The sequence below is a fragment of the Mustela nivalis genome (assembly GCF_964662115.1).
Source record: "Mustela nivalis genome assembly, chromosome: 10".
Lineage (NCBI taxonomy): Eukaryota > Metazoa > Chordata > Mammalia > Carnivora > Mustelidae > Mustela > Mustela nivalis.
The window spans coordinates 95,341,338-95,367,992 of record NC_139029.1 but is presented as its reverse complement, the minus strand read 5'-3'; the positions used below and the strand labels follow the sequence as shown (position 1 = coordinate 95,367,992).

At 37.3% G+C, this 26,655-nt stretch overlaps 1 protein-coding gene across 4 annotated transcripts in view; it reads right to left on the bottom strand.

Moving 5' to 3' along the window:
* GPR89A (G protein-coupled receptor 89A) overlaps positions 1 to 26,655 on the bottom strand; it is a 59,766-nt gene that overhangs the window by 23,062 nt on the left and 10,049 nt on the right. For all 4 annotated transcript variants that reach the window (XM_082685137.1, XM_082685139.1, XM_082685138.1 and 1 more), the window contains exons 4-7: positions 22,515 to 22,621; positions 21,984 to 22,085; positions 14,829 to 14,949; positions 13,877 to 13,957 (exon numbers count right to left, since the gene is read on the bottom strand). In XM_082685137.1, coding sequence (XP_082541263.1) covers positions 13,877 to 13,957; positions 14,829 to 14,949; positions 21,984 to 22,085; positions 22,515 to 22,621 — 411 coding nt within the window. The remainder of the gene's footprint in view (positions 1 to 13,876; positions 13,958 to 14,828; positions 14,950 to 21,983; positions 22,086 to 22,514; positions 22,622 to 26,655) is intronic.

Genomic DNA, 26,655 nt, shown 5'->3' with positions numbered 1-26,655 from the left:
TATTAAGAAGAAGAACATTAGGTGTATTGGGCCATGCTGACTTAACTGTTTCCTCCCCTAAATGATCTCTGCCTGAATACTGAGTGAATAAAATATAGCTCCAAGCTTTAGCTCTTCTTTAATTACATATGTTCACTGTAACTCAGCATTATTGGAAGATGTAATTAGCAACCAAGAATAGGCTCAGACCTAGGGAGATTTTTGACTTGGCAAGACTCCTAATCCTTAGTTTTCCCATTTTCATTGGTGGAAAAGCTGGAACAAGTATATGAAGAGGGAAGAGGTTCTATCTCAACTCATTTAAAAGTTCACTTCAGTTAGCATGCTGGAATAAAGGACAGGCCTTGGAGAGAGAGGACACACAGAGAGCCATTTCTATTATCCTCAGTTTTCATGTCTTAGTACAATAAACACAACAACTGTGGAGTGGAAATAGCTGATTTTCTAAAGGTGACTGACACTATCATGGCTCCATAACAGGCAGAGAGAGAGGAATAACCACAAGAAGTGGAGGTTGTCTGCACACAGCAAGCATGACCTTGTTTTAAACAACTTACTTTCACTTTTTATCACTCAGCTATAAATTAGGTTTGCTCTTACCAAGTTAATTGCAGATGAACAATAAGTATATATTTTCAAAAGAAATAGTAACAATATCAAACTCCCTGAGATGTGGTAAAAAGGGGAAAAAAACCAGTATGAGATACTAGTGAAGTCACTAAGTTTTATATTGAACTTTTGTCACTATCCTCACCAACCCCACTGTGAGCATCACCCCTATTGCTTCTTTATAACGGGTAGTCCAGATCAAGAAATTATCTCTTCATTATTAGCTGAACACCATTAAAAAACCCATAGTCTGGAAAGACACATGCACTCAGCTGAGGTTTAGTGGTAGATTTCAAGTCAAGAAGTTGCAAAAGATCTACTGTGGTTTAAATATGCCATTCTGCGGTTTTCTGATGGAAACCAGAAAGATGGGAATTCAGCAATCCCTTTTTTTTTCAGCAATCGCTTTTATAATTAAACATTTTGAGATAATTGTAGATTTGCATGTGGTTATAAAAAAAAAAAAGATCTCAATTACCCTTCACCCAGCTTTTCCCAATGGAAACATCTTGCAAATTTATAGTACAGTATCACAACCAGGGTACTGACACTGATAAGAGTCAAGATACAGAACATTTCCATCACTACAAGAATCCTTCATGTTGCCTTTATATAGCCCACTTCCCTCCTCTCAACTCCAACTCCTCTTTAATTACCCAGCAACCACAAATTTGTTTTCCATTTCCATTTTGTCATTTCAAAAAGGTTACATAAATAGAATCAGATAGTATATACCTTTGTGGATTGGCTTTTTTCACTCAGCCTAATTTTCTGAGAGTCACCCAGGCTGTTTTATTGATAGTTCATTCCTTCTGGTTCCTTAGTAGTATTCTGTGGTATGGATGTGCCACACTTTGTTCAACTATTCATTCATTAAAGAATATCTAGCTTATTTCCATTTTTGGCTACTATGAATAACACTGCTATATACATCAGTGTACAAGTTTTGTGTGAACGTAAGTCTTCATTTCTTTGGGATAAATGCCCAGAAATGCAATCCGCTGGGCTGTGTGGTCGTTGCATGTTTAGTTTTTAAAGAAACGGCTAAATGTGATCCAGAATTACTATTACGACATTTTAACCAGCAGTGTATGAGTGATCCAGTGTCTCTGCATCCTTACTAGAATTTGGTGTCACTAAATTATTTTAGCCGTTCTAATACATGGTTATCTTGTCATTTTAATAGCATTTCTCTAATGGCTTATGATGTTAAAACATCTTTTCATGTACTAAATTGCCATCTGTATATGCTCTACAATGAAATATCTGCATGTCTTTTGGAAATTTTTTTTCTTTTTTTAGATTTTATTTATTTATTTGACACACACACAGAGAGCGGGAGACAGTGAGCATAAATGGGGGAGCGGCAGGCAGAGGGAGAAGCAGGCTCCCTGCTAAGCAAGGCGCCCAATGTGGGACTCCATCCCAGGACCCTGGGATCAGGACCCGAGCTAAAGGCAGATGCTTAACTGGCTAAGCCAGCCAGGCTCATTTTTAAATTGGTCTTTTTATGTTTTTTAATTGTTTTGAAAGTTCACATATTTTAGTAGTTTTTTTCCCCCCCAGATAATGTGGTTTGCAAATTTTTCTCCCAGTCTGTAATTTGTCTTTTCATCCTCTGAGCAATGTCTTTCCCAGAGCGGAATTTTTTAGTTTGGATGAAATCCAACTTATTAATTTTTCCTTTTATAAAGTACGCTTTTGGTGTCAAGTCTAAGAACACTGCCTACCCCTAGGTCCCTCCTATGATTTCCTACGTTTTTTCCCCCCCTAGTTGTAGATTTTTATAATTTGAGTTAATTTTTGTGTAAGATGAGAGCTTTATATTGAAAAAAAAAAAAAAGAAAATCTACGGATGTCAAATTGCTCCAGCATCATTTGTTCAAAAAGTTACCTTATCTTCACTGAAGTTTCTTGTATCTTTGTAAAAAATTAGTTGGGCATATTTGTGTTGGTCTGAGTTTTCTACTCTGTTCCATTGATATGTCTATACCTTTGCCAATATCACATAGTTTTGATTAGTACAGCAATATAGTAAGATTTGAAATCAGACTGAGTCTTTCCATTTTATTCTTTTTCAAAACTGTTTTAGCTGTTCTAGTACTTTTGTCTTTCTATATATTAGAATAATTTTGTGTAGATCTACAAAAAATCTCGTTGGGACATATGTGAAACCTGTGCGTCAATGTAGAGAGAATCAGTATCTCCCCTATTTTGAGGCTTCCAATTGATAAACCTGTTACAACTATTTAGATACTTGGATTCTTTCATAAAGTTTGCCGCATGTGAGTCCTGTATGTGTTTTGTTAGACTTATCCCTTTCATTTTTACAGTGATTGTAACTGGTATGGTATTGTAGTTTATATTGTATCTAATTACCAGTATAAAGAAATACAGCTTATCTCTGTACGTTTATTTTGTACCTTGCAACATTGTTAAATAACCATTAGCTTGCATGATTTGCCTATATGTAACATTCTTCTCTTGCTGCTTATAAAACTTTCTTTGTCTTCCTCTTTTATCAATCTGACCATATGAACTCGGTGTACTTTTGTGTTTATCCCAGTTGGGGTTCTTTAGGCTTTTTGGATCTGTAAACTAACATTTCCCTCCAAATCTGGGAAGTTTCTGGCCATTATTTCTTTAAATACTTTTTTGCTTCTTCCTCACTCTTAGGACTCACAACTCCATGTTGAACTGTTTGATACTGTTTTATACTGAGACACTATGCACTTTTTCCCAGACTTTTCTCTCTCTCTTTTTCAAACTGAGTAATTTCTATTGATCTGTTTTCAACTTGAATAATTTTTTCTGCTATCTCAATTTCTGCTAAACCTACCTAGTAAAATTTTCATTTCAGTTATGGTACTTTTTTTTTTTTTTTTTTTTTTTTTAAAGATTTTATTTATTTATTTGACAGAGATCCTAAGTAGGCAGAGAGGCAGGCAGAGAGAGAGAGAGAGAGAGAGGGGAAGCAGGCTCCCTGCTGAGCAGAGAGCCCGATGCGGGGCTTGATCCCAGGACCCTGGGATCATGGCCTGAGCCAAAGGCAGAGGCTTTAACCCACTGAGCCACCCAGGTGCCCCTCAGTTACTGTACTTTTTAACTTTTGAATTTCTTTTTGTTTTCTTCTAAAAATACAGTTTCCATTTTTCTTTTGGGATCCTTTATCTATTCACTAATATTATGCTTACCTTCATTTCTTAGAATTTATAATAGCTGCTTTTAAGTCTGTTTGCTAAATCTATTATCTGGGCTCACTTTAAGTTAAGTGTCCATTAACTGCTTTTTGTCTTGAATATGGATTGCATGCCCCTATTTTTTGGTACGTATAGTAAGTTTTAGCTAAAAACTTAACACCGTATATATTATGTTGCAGTGCTTTGAAATCTGTTTTGTTTTTCTGAGGATTTTTTTTTGTTTGTTTGTTGTTGTTGTTATATTAAGCAGTTAAATTCCCTGGGTTCAAATTGTGAAACTGTCATATCTACTATATGCAGCAACTAATGTCTTTGCTTAGTTTTTTAGCATCCGGCTACTCTCTTTTTGGTCTGACTCTGATGGTCTCTGTTGACCACAGACCTGCTTAAGCTCAGCAAAGAATCTGAACAGATTTTACAGTCAGATTTTAAGGTTTATCTTTTCTCTGGTCTCTTTGTTTATAGCAATGTCTCAAAATTTCTAAGTGCTTTGCCAGTTCTCAGTTCTACCTTGTGACACCTCAAGCCAGTAAGAATATTACTTTCTGTCATTTGAGCTCTGTGCCATCTTACACATAGTTCAGACAATGCACTCAACCAAAGGCACAACACACTTGCAAATCATAGTAAGAGGCAGTTATGTCTTTCAAGGGTACACCCCCTTCTCGTTTCTCCCTACTTTTCCTCAGGTTCTCTGGTATTTACTTTGCAAATGCATGGTTTAGTGATGAGTGTATTCAGACAGTTTATACTTAGATTCTATTATCTTAGTACTTCTGCATCTCTTTTGTCTCCAAAATTTCACTTCAAAGTTCAAATCAGAGTAACTGGAAATTTATCAGTCTGAGTGGGTGCTAGGAGAGCCGGCAGTGGTTAAAGAGCAACTCAGACAAGAAAGCCACAAACATGAAATAATCTGATACTCTTCTCAAAATTTTCTCTCTCTGTTCATTTTCCAGTGCATTTGAATATTATTATTATTATTATTTATTATTATTATTATTTACAAATTTTCTAATTTTTATGGTTTTCTGTCAAAGGAATTAGTTAAACTCTTGGCAGTGCCATACTTTGAGGGTAGTTGTGGCTGGTTCTAAAGTTTTACCAGTGAATGTATTTTTTTTCTCTATCCCTACAAATTTTCAAGAGAACCTAAAAAAAAAAAAAAGAAAAATAACAACCAACTAGAGAGTAAAGGTTAAGAATTTTTCCTCATAGTAATAGCTTGGATTAAACTTTTACATGCTGTAATACTCTAATTTTTGTGTAATCCATAAGCGAAAATTATAAATTCAGAATTTATGTGCTGAAAGGAATTGTAGAGACCCTTTAGTTAACCCCATCATTCTATGAGGAAACTAAGACCGTCAAGGTATGCCCAAGATCATTTAACATGCTTAATATAAAGTGATTGTCTAGGGGCGCCTGGGTGGCTCAGTGGGTTGGGCCTCTGCCTTTGGCTCAGCTAACAATCTCAAGTGTCCTGGGATCGAGCCCCACATCGGGCTCTCTGCTCAGCAGAGAGCCTGCTTCCTCTCTGCCTACTTGGGATCTCTTTGTCAAATAAATAGGTAAAATCTTAAAAAAAAAAAAAATAAAAAAATAAAAAAAATAAAGTGATTGTCTAGTTTAAGTTCTTTTCATTATACCATAGTGTAGTTACATAGTTGTATTTTCTATCTTCCACAGGACCACAATTTCAAAATTGTATTAATATTGTTTGTGAATACAGGCTATATTCCAGCTATATCAAAGATTACCAAAATAAAAGCTTTAATATCTAAGTCAACAGAAAAACAAAACAATGTAACAGATGACTTAACTCTCTCAGCCTGAAAAAAGATGAAGGTTTTGACCACTAAACCAGCATGTTCATACTAACTGAACTAGGTTTTTGAGGAAGGTTTTTCAAATACTATAAACCTCATCTTCTCTTTAGTGTTTCAAGTGAGAATGCAGTGTGCCTCTTTCTTGCAATTTTCAACCATTAACTCTTGTACATAACAGATGTTACTTTTCTTGCATGCCATCTCACTATGGCCCTCTGCTGTTAAATTAAAAAATGGTTTTCTGGCCACTACTCCCCAACTATCAGTGTTTGTGAAAACATTTTTTCTAGTATGAATCCCAAGGGCCCCAGTGTTGTCATGTTAGTTGCCTGTCTGACCTATTAGCTCCACTGCTGTGCTAATTAGGCCAAGTTGGAAAGCTGACTTTTCTGAGAGCCACTCAAATTAATAAGATCTATTGCAGGACCACAAACCATCCCAGATTCCAACTAGACAGAACCTACAGGGATAGGATACATGTATGGCTCAAGGCCAATTCCTAACCATGGGAAAGGAATTCCTAACCACTATGATAAAATGGCTTAAAAGAACACATCCAAGGAAAAGGCTGAAGATGGTGATGTAGGAAGACTCTGAACTTTCCTCCTCTATAGACACATCAAATCTATACCTATTTATAGAGCAATTCCTCCTGAAGAATAACTGTGGGCTGACTAAACAGCTTCTGTATAAAAAAAGATAGACCAGGGGCGCCTGGGTGGCTCAGTGGGTTAAGCTGCTGCCTTCAGCTCAGGTCATGATCTCGGGGTCCTGGGATTGAGTCCCGCTCTCTGCTCAGCAGGGAGCCTGCTTCCCTCTCTCTATCTCTGCCTGCCTCTCCGACTACTTGTGATTTCTCTCTGTCAAATAAATAAATAAAATCTTTAAAAAAAAAAAAAAAAAGATAGACCACATAGAGAACAACAAAATAGACGGAGACTAAATTAAAGGGAACCCCTCCACCCCCAATGCTGTGAAATGCGCAGCTGGGGAGAATGGGCAGGGGGAAAGAATAATACTGAAGGATCATGAGCAGATTTGTCTGCTCCAAGGCACAGAAAAAAAGCTGTGGTTTAGAATAGCAAATAGAATATAAAGGAACCAGCTCTAGAACCCTATCAGACAGCAGAGGAACTGCTGAAACTCCCTTCAGGTGGGAGGGGCTGGCAAGCACCATAGTTTATGTTTCCCCTCCACCTTGACAGTATAGACAGGAGCAGGGGCTGGGCACATTAGTCAGATTACCATCTCAGTGAGCCCCTTGACCACATCATCCCCAGCTGTCCCACCAAGGGAGGCCCAAAACCATGCACACTGGGACACCCTGGTCACTAGAGCTCCACCCATCTCACCAGGTGACACAAGAGCAAAGGTGCAAAGCACCAGGCCCATAACAGTTCAGTTGCAGATGGCTTGCTGCGGTCCCCCTGATGCAGAGCACTCTGGGACCTCCTAGCTCATGGATGCTTTAGCTCTCGCTCTAGCTACCCTGCCAGGGTACCCACTGTGTGGAGCACCTTGGGAACCCCTAGCCTGTGCCTACTTCAGTGCCAGCTGTCCTGCCAGGGCACTCCCTGAATGGAGCATTCTGGCCTGTGGCAGCTTTGGCTCCAACCACCCCTTCAGGGTACTTCCTTTGTGGAATGCCCTAAGACACCCTGGCTTGTACTCATCGCAGCTGCAGCTATTTTGCAGAGCTTTCCCCAGAGCGAGGCTCACGACACGTGCCCCCCACCTCAATTTACCTTCAGCTATCTTGCTGAGGCACTCTCTGTACAGAGAGCCCCAGGACCATCCCAGACCACATCCACTTCAGCTCTGAACATCCCAGACCCAGAATGGAGTGCTTCAGGACCCCCAGCCCATGGCAGCCACAGCTCCAGTCAGTTAACCAAAATTACCAGTCACACAGTCTACACAGAGGATGACCATACACAGGGGCATTCCTTCAAGTTTAAGAGAAGTAGCTATTCTACCAAATTCATAGAACAGGCACAGAAAGGCAGGCAAAATGAGAGAGAGGAACATGCTCCAAACTAAAGAACAAGATGAAACCTCATAAAAAGAATGGAAGGAGATAAATGAAATGGAGACAAGCAATATGCCTGATAAAGAGTATAAAATCATGATCATAAAGATGTTCACCAGACAGGAGAGAAGGGTGAAAGAACTCACTGAGAACTTTAACAAAGAGATAGAAAATATAAAAAGAACCAGAGTTGAGGGATATAATAACTGAAATGAAAAATATACTAGAGGTAATTAACCCAGATTAGTGGATGCAGAAGAATGAATTAGTGATCTAGAGGACAAGTTAATGCAAGCCACCTAAGCTGAACAGCAAAAAGAAAGAAGAATTAAAAAAAAATAAGGGAAGGTTAAGGGATTTATTGGACAATATCAAGTAAACAAACACTCATATTATAGGGGTCCCAGAAGAAGAAAGAGAGAAAGGGGCAGGAAACTTATTTAAAAAAATAGCAGAAAACTTCCCTAACCTGGGGAAGAAAACAGACATCTTGGCCTAGGATGCAAAGAATTCCAAACAAGATAAACCCACGGAGGTCCACACCATGACATATTGTAATTAAAATGTCAACTATTGAAGAGACTCTTAAAAGCAGCAAGAAGCAAATAGTTATACATAAGGGAAATCCCACAAGGCTATTGTCTGATTTTTTTAGCACAAACTTGGCAGAACAAAAAGGAATGGTATAATATATTCAAAGTACTGAAAGGGAAAAAACCTACATGCAAGAATACTCTACTTGGCAAGGTTATCATTCAGAATAGAAGGAGAGTTTCCCAGAGTTAAAGGAGTTCAGGGGCACCTGGGTGACTCAGTCATTAAGCATCTGCCTTCAGCTCAGGCCGTGATCCCAGGATCCTGGGATTGAGCCCTGCATCAGGCTCCCTGCTTGGTGGGAAGCCTGCTTCTCCCTCTCCCACTCCCTCTGTTGTGTTCCGTCTCTTGCTGTGTGTCTTTCTATCAAATAAATAAATAAATCTTTAAAAAAATAAAAGAACTTAAAGGAGTTCATTACCACTAATTTGGCCTTAGAAGAAATGTTAAAGGGACTTCATTAAATGAAAAGAAAAGGCTCTAAGTAGAAGAAAAGGATAATATGAAGATATATATCTATATGTATGTCTAGATATATCGATATATATATATCTATAAAGTTAATATAAAGTTATAAATCTATAAAGTTATAAAGATGTAAAGATTTCTATATATATAGAAATCTTTACATCTTTATAACTATATACCTTGAAATCTATATAAAGATAGAAAACATGACAACATATACATAAAATGGGGGAGCAAAAAAAGTTCTTTTAGAATGTATTTGAACTTAAGTGACCATCAATTTATAGATTGCTACATACTTGGGATGTTATATATGAACTTCATGGTAACAACAAAACCAAAATGTGTAATAGATAACCAAAAAATAAAGATAAAGAAAGCCAAGCATACACTAAAGAAAGTCATCAGTCACAAGAGAAAATAGCAAGAGAGAGCAAGAGAAGGAACAGAAGAACTACAAAAATAGCCAGAAAACAATGGAAAAAATGGCAGTAAGTACATGCCTATCAATAATTACTTTAAAATGAAAATGGTGTAAATGCTCTAATCAAAAGACATAGAATGACTGAATGGGTGAAAAAACAAGACCCATCTGTATGCTACCTACAAGAGGCTCACTTCTGACCCAAAGACACATACAGACTGAGAATGAAGGGCTGGGAAACATATTCCATGCCAATGAAAGTGGGGTGAGGCGTGGTGGGGAGGGGGTCAGGGTAGCAGTACTTATCAGACAAAGCAGAGTCTATAACAAAGACTTTAACAAGAGACACAGAAGGGCATTATGTAATGATAAAGAAATGAATCCAACAAGAGGATATAATAAGTGTAAACATCTTTGCACACAACATCAGAGTATGTAAGTACATAATACAAATGTTAACAGACATAAATGTAGAAATTGACAGTAACACAATAATAGTAGAGAACATTAATACCCCACTTACATCAATAAAGAGAATATCTGGGCCAAAAATCAATAAGGAAACAGCATCTCTGAACTAGACCAGATGGACTTACTAGATACAGAAGATTCCAGCCCCAAAACAGTGGAATACACATTTTTTTCAAGTGGACATGGAACATTCTCCAGGACAGATCACATGTGGGCCACAAAACAAGTCTCAATAAATTTAAAAAAGACTGAAATCATACTATGCATCTTTTCTGACTGCAATGGTATGAAACAAGGTATCAATCACAAGAAAGCAACTGGAAAAAACACAAACACATGGAGGCTAAATGTGCTCCAAACCAACCAATAGGTCAATGAAGAACTCAGAGAGCAAATAAAAAATATAGAGAGACAAATGAAAGTGGAAAAACAATCATTCAAAATCTTTCAGATGCAACAAAAACAGTTCTAAAAGGGAAACTTATAGCAATTCAGTCCTATCTCAAGAAATAAGAAAAATCTTAAACACTTTAACCTTATAACTAAATGAACTAGAGAAAGAACAAACAAAGCCCAAGCTTAGTAGAAGGAAGGAAATAATAAAGACCAGGCAGAAATAAATGAAATAGACTCTAAAAAAAGAAAATAGAAAGATCAATGAAACCAAGAGTTGGTTCTTTGAAAAGGTAATAAAATTGATAAACCTTTAGTCAGATTCATCATGAAAAAAGAGAGAGAGAGAGACAGACAGACAGATAGGGCCCAAATAAATAAAACCAGAAATAAAAGAGAAGAAACAACAACTGACACCACAGAAATACAAAGAATTACGAGACCACTACAAAAAATTATATGCCAACAAATGGGACAACCTAGAAGAAATGGATAAATTCCTAGAAACATACCAAATACAATACAAACATACCAAAACCAAATGAGGAAGAAATAGAAAATCTGAACAGACCAATTACTAGCAACAAAATTGAATGTGATAAAAAAAACTCCCAATAAGCAAAAATCTAAGACCAGACAGAATCACAGGTGAATTCTACCAAATATTCAAAGAAGAGTTAATACTATTCTCCTCAAATGGTCCAAAAAATAGAAGGGGAAGAAATTCATTCTATGAAACCAGCATTACCCTGATACCAAAATCAACACTACAGAAAGAGAAAACTACAGGTCAGTACTCCCAATGAACATAGATGCAAAAATCCTCAACAAAATATAAGCAAACTCAAATCAAGACTATATTAAAAGGATCATTTGCCACAATGAAATGGGAATTACTCCAGGGATACAAGGACGGTTTAGTATAAACAAAACCAACATGATACATCACATCAACAAAACGAAGGATTAAAAATAGGGGTGCCTCAGTGGCTCAGTGGGTTAAGCCTCCGCCTTCAGCTCAGGTCATGATCTCAGGGTTCTGGGATCGAGCCCCACACTGGGCTCTCTGCTCAGCAGGGAGCCTGCTTCTCCCTCTCTCTCTGCCTGCCTCTCTGCCTACTTGTGATCTCTTTGTCAAATAAATACACAAAATCTTAAAAAAAATAATAAAATATTGCAAATTGTAGTCCCAAGGCAATGTACAGATTCAGTGCAATCCCTGTCATATATCAACAGCCTTTTCCATAGAACTAGAACAAGGTGTTCAAAAATTTGTGTTGAACCACAGAAGACCCCACATATCCAAGTCAATCTTGAGAAGGAAGAACAAAACGAGGTATCACAGTCCTGGAGTTCCAGATGTACTACAAAGCTATAGTAATCAAACACAATATGGATCAATGGAATGAAATAGAAAGCCCAGAAACAAATCCATACTTACATACTCAATCTATAACAAAGGAGGCAAGAATATACAAAGGGAAAGGACAGTCTCTTAGATAAATGGTGCTGGGAAAACCTGACAGCTACATGAGAATGCAGCTGGACTACCTTCTCACACTATATGTAAAAAAAAAAAAAAAAAAAAAAAAGTAAACTCAAAATGGATTAAGACCTAAACGTGAGACCTGAAACCATACAACTCCTAGAAGAAAACACCAGTGGTAATCTCTTGGACATTCACTTTAGAAATATTTTTCTGGATATGTCTCCTCTGTTGAGGTAAACAAATGTAAGAATAAACTTTTGGGACAACATCAAAATAGAAAGCCTCTGCACAGCAAAGGAAACCAGTAAAACAAAAAGACAACCTACTTAACGGCAGAAGATATTTGCAAATGATGTATCCAAGAAGGGGTTAATATCCAAAAATGTATAAGGAACTTATACAACTCAACACCAAAAAGACAATCTGATTAAAAGTAGGCAGAGGACCTGAATAGACATTATTCTAAAGAAGACATACAGATGCCCAACAGATACATGAGAAGATGCTCAACATCACCAATCAAGTAAATGCAAAACAAAACCACAATGAGATATCACCTCATGCCAGTCACAATGGATATAATAAAAAAAGACAAGAATAACAAGTGTTGGCAAGGATGTGAAAGAAAAGGAAACCCTTGTGCACTATGGGTGGGAATGCAAACTAGTGCATTGACTGTGGAAAACAGTATCGAGGATGCCTGGATGGCTCAGTTGGTTCAGCAAGCCTTCAGTTCAGGTCCTGGGATCGAGCCCATGAGGGGCTCCCTGCTCGACAGGAAGCATGCTTCTCCCTCTCCCCCTCCTACCTGCTCGTGCACTCGCGCCCTCTCTCTCAAATAAATCTTAAATAAAGTGTACCTCCACATTTGACATGGGTCATTACTTTCATCTCTCCATATGAATGAAAGAAGTATAGTATATGGGAGAACAATCACAGGAACCAAAATAGTATTATTCCTTTATAATCATCTTTCAATATTGAATAATGCTGCTTTTACTGTTATGTTTTTTAAATCTAAATTTACATTTTTATGTAAAATAAACTGTATAGAATCAATGTGAACAAAATGCAAAGAATAAATGTATATTCAACATGTGAATCAATACTCTAAGACAGGTATACAGAAATGGAGATCAATAATGAGCTGGTAAATCAGGCCCTCTTTATCATTCTAAAGTCTATGTTATTTCTTACATTAAGCCTTCTTTGACGTGACTCTGGGTCTTACTACAGAAAAATGTTGAAAGACAAAACATGAAATGCAGAAACACTCATGCAATTTAGAACCTCTATGTCATTGTTTTTATTTGGGTAATAGAACTTTAAAAAAGATAGTAGACTAATGAGCTTCATGAAGTCAGTAACTTATCTTTTTTTAAGAAATATTTTATTTGTTACAGAGACAGAGAGGAAGCTCACATGAGAGAGAACACAAGTTGGGGGGTGGGGAAGGGCAGAGGGAGAAGCAGGTTCCCCACCAAGCCGGGAGCCTGATGCCTCAGGGCTTGATCCCAGGACTCTGGGATCATGACCTGAACCGAAGACAGGCGCTTAACCAACTGAGCCAACCAGGCACCCCAGTAACTTATCTTGTTCCTCATTCTATCTCTATGAGTTCAGCATTTAGTGCAGTACCTAGCATAAACTAGGCTTCCTATAATTACTAAGAGAATGAAAATACATGAATGAATAAATGAAGACAAAACACAAAAACCTAATGACTGTCCTCCAGAGACAATATTAGTATGTTCAATAGTATTCCTCAGCTCTGTGTGGTTCACTGTTCTAAGAGTTCTACAAGTCAACTCATTATTTCCATTTTACAGATGAGGAAACCAAGACATAAAGTAACACCTCAAGGCCACACTATGAATTGTGGGCCAAGGATTCAAATTCAGACAGTCTGAGTATACAGCCTAGGCTATGACTCAATGTGATAGATTTCTAGAAATGCCACTTTAGGAGAATACATTGTAAAAGTGCTTCTTAAATGATAAAATGACAATAGCTAGAAGACTTGAAGGATTTTTCAAAGCGGTTGGAGAAAAGGAAGTTGAAAAGATTGAAATCAGGCAAGCAGAAGTTTATAAAAATGTAAGGCAATAGACTTTTAGAGCATCCAACACAGAATACCTTCAAATGTAAACATTATATTAATAGCTAATCTCAGGAGAATTTATCTAAAGTCAGGAAATAAGTGGAATTTGAAAATTTCTTTCATGCAAGACTAGACATTAAGTCTTTGATGGTACTTTAATTTATTACAACAATAAGTAAGATGAAATTCCCTGTTAGCCCCAATTCATAGTCACATTTCTTGTTGAGAAATTTTAGGAGTACAAGTTTTTTAATGTGCTGATATCTTACCTTTTCTTTTTGCTGATGATCATATCCATGGTTTGGAGCAGTCGCCGTTCCAGGGCTAGAATATCTGCATCAGTCACATTTCTATAAATAGGCACAAACTGTTAGCAATGTTTGGGGATCCCATCCTTGGGCATAATAAATACAAGACAGCTGGAGAAACACATAAACCTTAGTTGTTACCCAGTAATTCAAGGACCTTTTCTAGAGAATACTAAAATGACTATAAAAAGCAAAAATGCTTTTGCTTTCATTTTTTTTATAGTTAAAAGTTTTGCAGTCTCAGGGCAATAGAAGGTAACTGGCTCTCTTATAGTCTTTCTTAGCTTTGAGCCAATGACATTTATGATGCACATGTAAGCACTCTTACAACTTACAAGAAGGGATTGCCTTCTACCATTCTACTTCTAGGAGGAACTGATTTACTGAAGTGGGGATTAGCTCACATTGCATGAGACATGCGCCTTTAAAAAGTGTAAGACAAAGTAAAGAGAATCTGACTAAAATCACCATTTTTAAAAAGATTTATTTATTTTAGAGAGAGACAGAGAGTGAGTGAGTGTATGCCTATGAGTGGGGGTAAAAGGAGAGGGAGAGGGAGGATCTCAAGCAGACTCTCTGCTAAGTGCAGACCCCAATGTGGGGCTCAATCTCAAGTCTCACAACCCCAAGATCATGACCTGAGCCGAAATTAAGAGTGGAACACTCAACCGAGTTACTCAGGTGCCCCGAAATAACCATTTTAAAAATAAGTGAAAGTAGGACAAACAAAGGGCAAATAATATAAGATTATTTATTTGGAGAGATTCCTAGGATAATGCCTTAAAAGACAGAGGGAAAGAATTTAGAAAGCAGTGTCAGAGACCTCATATTTAAGTATTAATGGTGATGGAATGCTAGGACATATGTATTCATGAAGTAACAGGAAAAAAAAAAGAGACAAAATTCTTTTTACCTGAGGAAATAGGACATGTACGTGTATGGGCAGTTGACAGCACCAAATCCAGAAAGAAGAGCCATGAGAGTCACACCAATTACACCTACCCGGCTGATGAGCTGTTCTATGGACAAAATCCCTAAAAACATCAAAGTGATAAAGATAAAATGGCATTGCAAGGGGAAAAATGACAGAAAACCTCAACCATTACATACAACTTAAATAAGCGAAATTTTAATTATCAATATTAAATTTAAAAATTCAATTATCAATATGTAGATCTTCCATAATAAATATATAAAAGTCTACGGATTTTCCTCCTATCCCATATGCTTCCAGAATCATCTCTATTGCTGGGCAATGGTAATGCTAAAGTAATATTTGCAGATAATACTTTTTGACTTAAGGTAGTGTGAACTCTAGCAAGGCACTTTTAGTAGTAAAAGCTTTGGCAAAATAATGTTAGGAAAGTAAATCTGCTGGAAAAGTAGAAATACCAGGGACCACTTTCCACTATACTTACCATCAAGATACACATTTCCCCCTTAGGTCATAATAAGTCTTAAGTCTTATAAGCTTATGTCCTACTCATTTTTGTCCATAAACACATAAGGTATCTCACAGATGAGCTGAATTTATACGTGAGTATCTTAAAGGCAGATACGTGAGTTTTAGATTATCAATTGTATTCTAATTATCAATTGTTTCTGATTATTTGAGAATGCTGATAATTAGTAGTTAAAATAAATGCCATGGATATTTGGGATAAATGAGAGAAAGCAATGCTGAAGAATAAGCCAGGAAGCTTGGAATCACAGAACAAAACTAGTTTTGTTTTCCCTTCCTGTTTCAAGAATGGAATCCACTTCAGCATTATTCACTAACACCAGAGCTGCAATTCAGGAATTTTGTTGGCTTTGAAACCAAAATTCCAATATTCTGGTCCTCCTGCTCCTGTGCTTCCACTACACCATTTCAGAGCTCTTTGTGACCTCTGGTATCTATAATCTTCTGCTTTTTCCTACCTTCCATTTCCTTCTTCACAGAATCTAAACTCCAAGCTTACTTGCTTCAACTTCTCTCATTAGGACACTGTCCTGACTGTCTTTCTTTAGCGCTGATCCTAAAAACTCCCTATCTTGGATCAATCTAACACTCCATCTTCCCTGTGCCCATGACTGAGCTGCTAAAACAGCTAGAGTTCATTGTGATATTGGTGCCATTACAGATTTATGGTCTTTAGTCTTAATAGAGCTTACAACACTACTGAGGAATTCTTCTCCTGCCCTTGGTCAGCCATTTCTTCCCAATTCCCTCAGCAGATAAATCTTAAAAAAAAAAAAAAATTATTTTAGTGGTGCCTGGTGACTCAGTTAGTTAAGCATCTGCTTACAGCTCAGGTCGTGATCTTGGGGTACTGGATCCAGCTCCATGTCGGTTCCCTGTTCAGAGGGGAGTCTTTTCTCCTTCTCCCTCTGTTATCTCTCTCTCTCAAATAAATAAATTAATTTAATTAAATTTTTAAATTTTATTTTAGAGAGAGAGAGAAAGAGAGAGTGTGAGCGTGCACAAGCACATGGTGGGGAGGGGCAGAGGGAGAGGGGGAGACAGAACCTCAAGCAGACTCCCCACTGAGTGCAGAGCCTGATACCAGACTTAATCTCACAGGATCTCACTGAGCTCATGACCTCAGCTGAAACCAATAGTGAGACATGTATCTGCCTGAGCCACCAGGTGTCGCACCACTCCCATCCAGCAGAAAATCTTGAATTCATTTTCCCAGTCCTTGTTCTCAGTAGCTAATGCCCCTATTATAGAAGTTATTAGATATATACTTCCTTCTACTATATTCACATCTGCAACCATCCTCCCAACTTGTCCCCCTCAAACAAGACAGTGTGCAAACCTAAGAATTTTCTACCTGTGCTTTGATCTTATTTCCTTTCTACTGCCTCCAGAATCTTGTTCTATCACCTGTCCTCTCTATCTTCAATATTTCCTTCCTGGCTGGTTCTTTTCCTTCAGTTTCAAGTCTCACCTTCCTAAGAAAGTCTGTCCATAGCCTTGAGTTTATCTCTAGTCGCCAATCCTCTATATCCCCCATAAAAGCCAAACTTTTTGAAAGGAACTCACACTTACTATCACCTCTTCTTCACCTCCATTTATTCTTCAACTGGCTGCCATTCGGCTTCCATTCCGTTCTCCTACCTGAAGAAAATTGCTTTCACTAATAATCATAATGGCAATAGTAGAGCAACATTCATCAATGCCTATTATGTACCAGGAACTGTTTGAAGCAGTATTAACTCATTTACTCCTCATGACAGCCCTGTGAGGCAGGTATTATGAAAAACCTCACTTCATTGATTCAGAAACAGAAGCACTGAGAGGGTAAGTAAGTAACTTAGTCAAGGCCACACAGCTAGTGGCAGTGTCCTTTTGAACTCTTATTCAAAAACAAGCAGTGTAGCTCTACAACCTATGCTCTTCACCATTACTATAATATGGTCATGAATTTTCTTCTGGTTGTAAAATTCAATGACATTTTCCAATCCATGCTTTATTCGATCTTTCATGACATGAATTGTTTAGTCTCCTGCTCTACTAACTGAGCTAGCCAGGCAACTGAATCATTGTTATTTAAAATTATTTTTCTTTCTTGGCTTTTATACCATTTCTCTCAGTTACCCTTTAACTTTTCTAGTTATTATTTTCTTGGGTCTTCTCTGCTCAGAATGGGCCCGATGCTATTTCATTTCACTCTATACATTTTCCATGGTTAATCTTGGCTATTTTCTCAGGTTTATCCAATGGTGTTTAGCTGATGGTGCCTAATTTTTTTGATTCCTGGAATTATTTCCATAAGGACTAATAAATCCATACCTTCCTCTTAAGTTGCCAACTGCCTGCTGAATATCACTTGGATGTGCATAGGCAACTCAAATTCAACATATGCCAAGTTTGAATTATCTTCCTTCTTCTGCACTACCTTTTCTAGAAAATGACATCAACTATCTAGTCACCAAAATAGAGAAGTCTATACCACTAGTCTCCATTCTGCCTCTTGCTCCCCTTTGAATGTACCAGTCTTTTTTTTTTTTTTTTAAACCTCAGGGTTTTTTTTTTTTTTTTTAAAGATTTTTATTTATTTATTTGACAGACAGAGATCACAAGTAGGCAGAGAGGTAGGCAGAGAGAGAGGAGGAAGCTGGCACCCCCCTGAGCAGAGAGCCCGATGTGGGACTCAATCCCAGGACCCTGGGATCATGACCTGAGCCGAAGGCAGAGGCTCTAACCCACTGAGCCACCCAGGTGTCCCTAACCTCAGGGTTTTACATGATGTCTCTTGTGCCTTCTTGCTGGGTCTAGCTTTGGTCTTGTCCTTTATTTATTTATTTATTTTTTATTTTTTTTAAAGATTTTATTTATTTATTTGACAGAGAGAAATCACAAGTAGATGGAGAGGCAGGCAGAGAGAGAGAGAGGGAAGCAGGCTCCCTGCTAAGCAGAGAGCCCGATGCGGGACTCGATCCCAGGACCCTGAGATCATGACCTGAGCCGAAGGCAGCGGCTTAACCCACTGAGCCACCCAGGCGCCCTGGTCTTGTCCTTTAAATCTCAGCTTAAATACTTCCTCATAAAGGCTGACTCTAACCACTAGCATCTAATTTGACATCCTTATCTACATTGTTGTCTACCACAGTAACCTGTTTGCTCCTTTTTTTTAAGATTTTTATTTATTTATTTGACAGAAAGATCACAAGTAGGCAGAGAGGCAAGCAGAGAGACAAAGAGAGGAAGAAGCAGGCTCCCTGCTGAGCAGAGAGTCTGATGCGGGGCTTGATCCCAGAACTCTGAGATCATGACCTGAGCCAAAGGCAGAGGATTTAACCTGCAGTGCCACCCAGGCACCCCAACCTGTTTGCTCCTTAATAATAATCACAACTGGCAATTATTTGTTTATATATTTACTGTTCAGTCCTCTCCGCCAGAGGGTAAGTTTCAGGAGGGCAGAAACCAAGTTTGTTTCATTCATGGTTGTGTCCCCAGCACTTAAAATAAAACTAGGTATTCAAAAAATATTTGTGGAATGTTATATGAATGACTAAATCCTTATTCAAATTCTGTTCATTCTACTTCCCACATACCTCTTTACATCCTCTTTATAGGAAGGAATCATGTCTTACTGATCTTTGATTTTCTTACTGCCTGGCACATGGAAGGTGTTTAGCAAACGTTTATTGACTATAGATATAAAATTATCCAGTAACAAAAAAAAAAAAAAATCAAGGGATTAATGTAGGTTATTGAATATTAAAAAACTAGAAAAACGCCCCCTCTACTTTTATTCCCTTTAAGGTGGTATCCCTTTATTAAATATCTTTTCCTGGTCTAAAGTACTTTGAAGATATGATCTACGTAATCTTAGCAGTTCTATAAAGTTAAGGTCAATTGTTACTTGTCTTCTAGCTAATAAGTATAAAGTCAGGTGGATGATGTGGCATGCGGAAAACCATCTCACTGTTGCCATCTGCTCACGCAGATTCATTCTAGCTTCATACACTTTTTATTTATTATTTATTATTTATTTTTTTGTGCACTTCATAAACCTTCTTAGCCTCCTTTACTCCTTCCCAGTATGGAATGCCTTCTCATCTTCCTTGGTTCAGGCACTGCATGAGGAGTACTTCCACAGAAATCTTTTCATTATAGGTAAGGATGGGGTCCTGCAGTCTTTTTGTGGTCTCTACAGTAATAAATCATACTGGTTGTTGGGGTAGTCCTAGAAGAGCTCTAAGATGGCAGGGTAAGCCTGGCTGCTTCTTATCCATTGCCTAAACTGTTCTTTCTACTTACTTCTTTTAGGCAAATGAATGACTTCATTTAGTCAAATGAAGACACTGGACATAAAACCAAAATGCTTATTTCCTGGAGCACAAAGGAAAACTAAAACAGAAACTATTTCCCCAGCTCTTCCTGCTAGTGTCTTCTTTAGGATATCTCTACAGAATTTTGAAAAAAAGATGAAGATACCAAAGATGTGATGGTCTTCATCTCCCTTCAGGCGTGGTCTGGCTACACAGGTCGTGTGAACTGACTGCTCACAAGAAGAAAGCTGGAGACAGACAGCAGAGTCTTGTCTTTGGGCTGCGTGTTAGCTTGTGCTATTACTGAAAGTAGTCTTGGGGTCCTTTTATAATTCTTGTCCCTCATTTCTGATATCACAAATTTCTCTTTCTTGGGCTTACTTGAAATAGTTTATAGGAGAGCTATATTGTCAGGGCCTCTGTACTCCAAATTTTTCCCTATATGGACATGCGCGTGCTAATCATATTAGCAAATCCTAAAATCCTATCCAGAGTGTTACATTCTTAAACTCATCTAGTACCTTGGAGAGACTAAGATTGTTTTTTTATTCACTGATTCAATAAACATGCATTAAACATTTATGTGCTAGGTTCCACTCTAGACACTGGGGATAGAAAGATAAGTAAGATGTAGTTTTTGACCCCAGGGTCCTCAGGGGGCTTATGAGTTAATGAGGAAGTCAGAAAAGGTAACAAGTAATTAAAATTGTTATAGGTGATATAAGTACACTGAGGTGGGAGCAATTAGTATCTTCATGATGGCCAGAAAAATCTAGAATGGACAAGAGTTAAATATTGCAAGAATAGGTATTTTCTAGAAAAACAAAAGGTGAAGGAATGTCCTGACTGAGAGCCACCCAGGCATCCCTGTATATGCTTTTTAAAACTGTGCATTTTCTCTGATCCTCCTGCAGCACAATCTTATAACCTCTTTCCTCGATCCCTGCTACAGGGAAGGAGTAGACACAGATGGATTCATGGTAGATTCTAAACACTGTTTTACTCAACATTCATTCCAATGCCTTTCAGGCATGTCTTCTTGTATTACAGAATCCGGAAAGCCAAATATTCTTTCCCAGATTTCCTTGAAACTAAGGCTCTGAATGTACCTAGGTTGTATCCAATTCACATGCCCATGTGAGACATCAGAGGCAGAAGTGAATAACATGGGAGTGTGGACAGCATTTGGGACTGCAGCAGTCCTACTATCTGATCCCTGATGTCACAGGTCCCCAGTGGTAGTGACAACTTCAGTGGGGTTTTCTCCAGTGACTACTGTTGTATGGTTGAATGTTACTCTTCACTATGCAGCATTTAAGTTTGACATCTTGCTTTCCTAAAAATTTTATTAACTCCCTGATATCCTGAAATAAATCACTTTCTGCTTTAAATTTGTTAGAGTAGATTCTGTTTTCTGCTCTAAGAATCCTGACATAGCAGGACAGTGGAATGAACAGAGGTGTATTTTTTTTAAACCTCCAGTATCAAAGTGCCAATATATTCACTACAGGTGGCATAGAGATCTATACCTATATTCATGTATATATTTCTGAAGTAGTTCTGAAAGGACTATTAGATGACAGATTATTTATTGTTCCTGGTTTTTAGCACAGAAAATAGGGCTCTATGATCTGCTCTTGTATTTGAAGATTTCGTTAAGTTTTATTTACGTAATCTCTACACCCAGCAAGGGGCTCGAATTCATGACCCCAAGATCAAGAGTTGCATGCTCTACCAACTGAGCCAGCCAGGCGCTCCTGCTCTTGTATTTAAAATGAACTTTATTGTGTATGGAGAGACACTGATACCTAGAGAGCTTTTCTTTATCCACTAATTTTTAATGTTTTATGTCACTGCTCTTTCCTAAAATACATATACTCCCCAAAGACAGTATTTATCATTACTTGAGCAGCGGTCATTTATCTTTTGGGTCACTGACCCCTTTGGGAATCTAATAAAAGCTTGTGGATACTTCAGCTCCAAATATACATACAAATATTTCCTGATAATTCTACATACAATAACAGGAATTTTAAATATATAGACAACTTTCCCCACCCCTTACTCTCTTGAAGTTCATTCACTAACTGAAGGTCAAAAACTCCTGCTCTAAAATCATAGAAGTAGTTTCCAAAGCCAGTATTTGATATTTCCTAGGATAAAGGGAAATTCAGTTTAAAAACACACTGTTAAAAAAAAATAATAATAAAATAAAACCATACTGAAGAAGTTTAAAAATAGTTGTTTTTTAAAATTAGGAAATGATAAACAATTATTTCCTTCTCCCCACCACATTTATACTTACCATGTTTTGGGCTGAGAATGGGAAATGGATCTCCCAGTTTCCAGAAGAAGTACATGAAGGTCAGCCACAGGAGACAGGAGAAGAGCAGACGCTGTTTATGTACTAGGAAAGAGGAGAAGGACAGTAAGGTAAAACAGATCTATGTTAAAGAACTTGTTCTACTTACAGATAGGGAATCATACTAATATTTGGCTGGCTTGTTCACTTGACAAATGCATGATGGAATAAAAGTTTTTAGAGAAAGCATCCTAATCACTGTAAGAGGAATTTGGCTGAAATTAAGATGTGGGTTAAGGGAGATACTATAGTGGAAATAGAAATACAGCTGTCGCAGCACAAATTGTCTAATCAGTCAACATTGATTTTGCGCCAAACTTCTTAAGATGCTGTATGCGAGGCATCCGTAAACAACAGTCGCTACTGAAAGTAACGTAGAAATGAAGCTCTCCACAGCCTCAACCCCCACAAATCCTCATCTCAATCTATGTGCTGACACGAGAGGGTAAAATACTCACGTTTACAAATACTCACATAGTCGGATGTTGCTCACAATAAAATAGCCAATGTAAAAAGGCACCATGAAAACCAGGATCAGAAGGATTACACACAGGTTCATTTTCCAGTGAAAATAACGGGAACTGAAATAAATATTAAAGAATATCACTAGAAGGGGAAGGAGGCAGCAACTTTCATTCTCTTTAGTCTTAAAGATTTCTTACTCGGAACTCAATACTGAATATATCCCATCCACTTAGTCAAGTAGGCTGTTACTGTCTGCTTCTTTATAGAGGTTAAAGAATATATTATAGAGTCCTGAAAAGTATATATGAACATCCTAACTTTCTAAAAATTTTACTTATTTAAATGAGAATGGAAATGCTCTAGTTATATTCATAGGCAGTGTATAATAACATATCAACATATACTATTACTCGTAGAATATGACTATTGTTTCATTTATCACTGGGAGTCTCATAATTAAAAGAAAATAAATGTCAATAGTAATCGCTATAAATAGTAACGTGCTATAAAGACTTAAATATTTCTTTTGCATCTTCAATATAAACATTTGATCTGCATGACTACTTTTATAAATGCTTATAAACTGTATTTTGTGAATTGATTAAAATATTTTTAGGACTTTTATTTTTGATGCTATGGCTTTTATTCCCATGACTTATGCATTCCATAACTAGAAGCTGGTATCTCCCACTCCCCTTCACCAATTTTGTCCAACCCCTGACCGCAGACCTTTTTTTTTTTTTTTTAAAAGATTTTATTTATTTATTTGACAGAGATCACAAGTAGGCAGAGAGGCAGGCAAAGAGAAAGAGAGGGGGAAGCAGGCTCCCTGCTGAGCAGAGAGCCCGATGCAGGACTCGATCCCAGGACCCCGAGATCATGACCCGAGCCGAAGGCAGCGGCTTAACCCACTGAGCCACCCAGGCACCCTAAATAACAATTTTATTGAGATAGAATCCACCCATTTAAGGTGTACAATTCAATGGTTTTTGCATATTCATAAAGTTGTACAATGATCATAATACATTTTAGGACATTTTTCATCACTCCATAGTGAAACTGTTCCCATTCTCTCACCTTTTCTCCTCACTGCCCCAGTCCTGGGAAACCCCTAATCTACTTTCTGTCTCTATGGATTTGCCTATACATGTCATCTTATGTCTGGCTTCTTCCACTTAGCATAATGTTTTCAAGGTACTTCATTCTTATTTATAGCTAAATAATGTTCATTCAATTGTATAGATATGCCACATTTTGTTTATCCATTCGTTAGTTGCTGGACATTTGGATTGTTTCACTTTTAAGCTATTATAAACAGTGATGCTAGGAACACTTGGGTATGAACTTTTGTGTGGACATGTTTCATTTCTCTTTAGGTATGTACCCAGGAGTAGAATTGCTCGGTCATATGATAACTATTTAATTTTTTGAGGACTGCTGCTATTTCCCAGTGGCTGCACCAGTTTACATTCTCCCCAGTAGTATAGGAAGGTTCCAAATTCTGCACTGTCTTGCTCACACTTGTTACTGTCTTTGATTATAGCCATCTTCATGGGTGTCAAGTGGTAACTTATGATGATTTTGACTGCCATTTCCCTGCAAACGACTGATGATGCTGAGCATCTTTTCATATGCTTATTGGCATACATGTATATTATTTGGAGGAATGCCTAGTTAGATCCTTTACCCATTTTTCAATGTGTTGTCTTTTTATTGTTGAACTAGTAAGAGTTCTTCATATATACTAGATAGATGTCTCTTATCAGGTAAGTAATTTACAAAAATGTTTTCCCATTCTTGGGGAATCTGTTCACTTTCTTGTTCGTGTTTTTTGTATTTGCTAATTTTAAACTTACACTTGGGCCTTGTTTCAAAAAGTTAAGTGGTTAAGTGGCTTATGAAGATATATAAAATATAGGATAATAAAATAAACTGTAAGAAAGTAGGAAAAGAAAGGAAAAACAAGGGAAAAGATAGGTATAAAAGAAGGCCAGGGGTGATGAGTATTATGAAAATGCACACCACAGAGGTCTAGAAACATGGTATCAATGGATCAAAAATTTAGCTTGAAGTTTCTAATGGTTGATGTGAAATAGAAATTTGATCAGTTAAGTAAATGACAGTGTTATAGGAAACCAACTGCTTCAAGGAAGTATAATTATTACTGATTTACTATTACTGAAGTATACCAAGACCATAATGAAATTACTCTAAAGATTTCCTAAAGAAGAAATGTAAAGGCAGTTAACAAGGTCTTCAACAACATCCTTTAAAGAGAAACATCAAAATGAGTTTCAGAGGGTGGTTTTTTACTGTTTCCCCCCAATACAGGTGAAAGCCATTATAAAACAAAGAGCTATTCATTAAAAGCTGTGCTACAAAAAGCCAATACCATTTAGTCTAGATCTATTGACAGCTTTTTATTTCTCTGGATTAACCCACTTTAGAGCATCTAGAGAAACAAATAAGCTACACACTTTCTAGGCAACTGTACTTAGTATTTCAGCAAAATTTCTAAAAGATATTGGGCGGTGGTGGGTTTGAAATGACAAGTGTGACCCATATTGCCAATTAAAAACGAACACGTATTTTAACTTTTTTTTAAAGCTGAAAGTAAATGACATTCTCTTGAGAAAATTAAGGATCCTAACAAGATTATATATCTAAGTAGGAGGCCACAGCATTTTTGCTCAGAGGTGTCAAACTGCTCAGAGGTATCCTAACTCTTTGTTAGGACCAAGATTCTTTTTTGAGAACTATTCTGAATGAAGTCAGTGCACCAAAATAACACATGATCAAGGTCCATATTTCTGTTACATAGTAGGGCCAAGTGTTAGTATAAAAGAAATAGGTGCAACTGAATGTGTCTCAGTCTATACAAACCCAACCCCCCAATAAGCACCCAAAGAACAACCAGATTTTAGTAATGCAACTTCCTATATTTAAGGTTAACTATTTAAGAAATAAATATCAAAGTAACTGAGTGATGTGTCTTACTCTATGGATTAATTATAAAGGAGTTAAAAGGGGGGGGACTTCATCTACCCAAAACAATTTTGATTGTAGAATATTTGAGGCATACTCTTTTCTTTTCATACTTAGAGGATGGCAAACTATGGCTTGCCAGACACCTGCATTCATTCATTTATTTAGACACTTGCTTTTATAAGTGACATTTTATTGGAACACAGCCACACCCATTTGTTTATACATCGGCTTTGGCTGGCTTTCACTCTACAACAGCACAGCTGAGTAATTGTGATGGAAACTATATAATCTACAAAGCCTAAAATGTTTATTATCTGGCCCTTTACAGAATGACTTGCTGACCTCTGGGTAGAGAGCAGTGGAAGTTCCTGGTTGTGATTAATAATTTGTAATTAGTAAGTAAAAGAACACTTGTCTATTCTTGACAGTCATAGGATCTATATCCTGTTCATCCAAAAAAGGTTTGGATTATTAAAGAACTAGTTAAAGTAAGCATCAGGATACATTCTTGTTTTATCATACTACAAATTCTTGATTTATCAAGAGACATTAATTATCAACTCTGATTCTCAAAGGAATCTGAGAACACCATCTCTCTATAATTCTCAAGTATCAGGAGTCTGGAACAAGTTATACAGCTCAGTTCAGCACTGATTCCTGATTACAGAGTCAAATGCCACTTTATTAAAAGATTTTTCCATACAGAGATAAAAAATTACAAAAGTCAACATAGAATAGCTGATGTACTCTACACACAAACAATGGTCTAAAAGAACTCAAGCTTGTAGTTAACAAGCAAGAAATATTTTGGACAGGCTGTCTAATAAACAGGCTTGTTATTTGGAGGGGAATAGGAGTTGCTTTTAAAAAATGCTTTAAAGAAGACTAAGTTCAATCAGACTCAACCACACCTGTGAAATCAACAAAGGTAACTTAAGTGAAAGCTGGAGTTCAGACTTCAGAGAAGCCCATTCATAACTAACTCTGAGCAATTTTCATCTTTTCAGGTAGAGATTTTTTTCATTAGCACAACAATATGAAGGGCCATTAGCAGGATTCAAAGAGCAGCCTGAGAAGAATAAAACTTCTGGGTGAAGCCTGGGACCTAGGTTCTCACAGCTTCATTCTCAATTAGGCCTCTCAATTAGCTCTCATTAGAGCT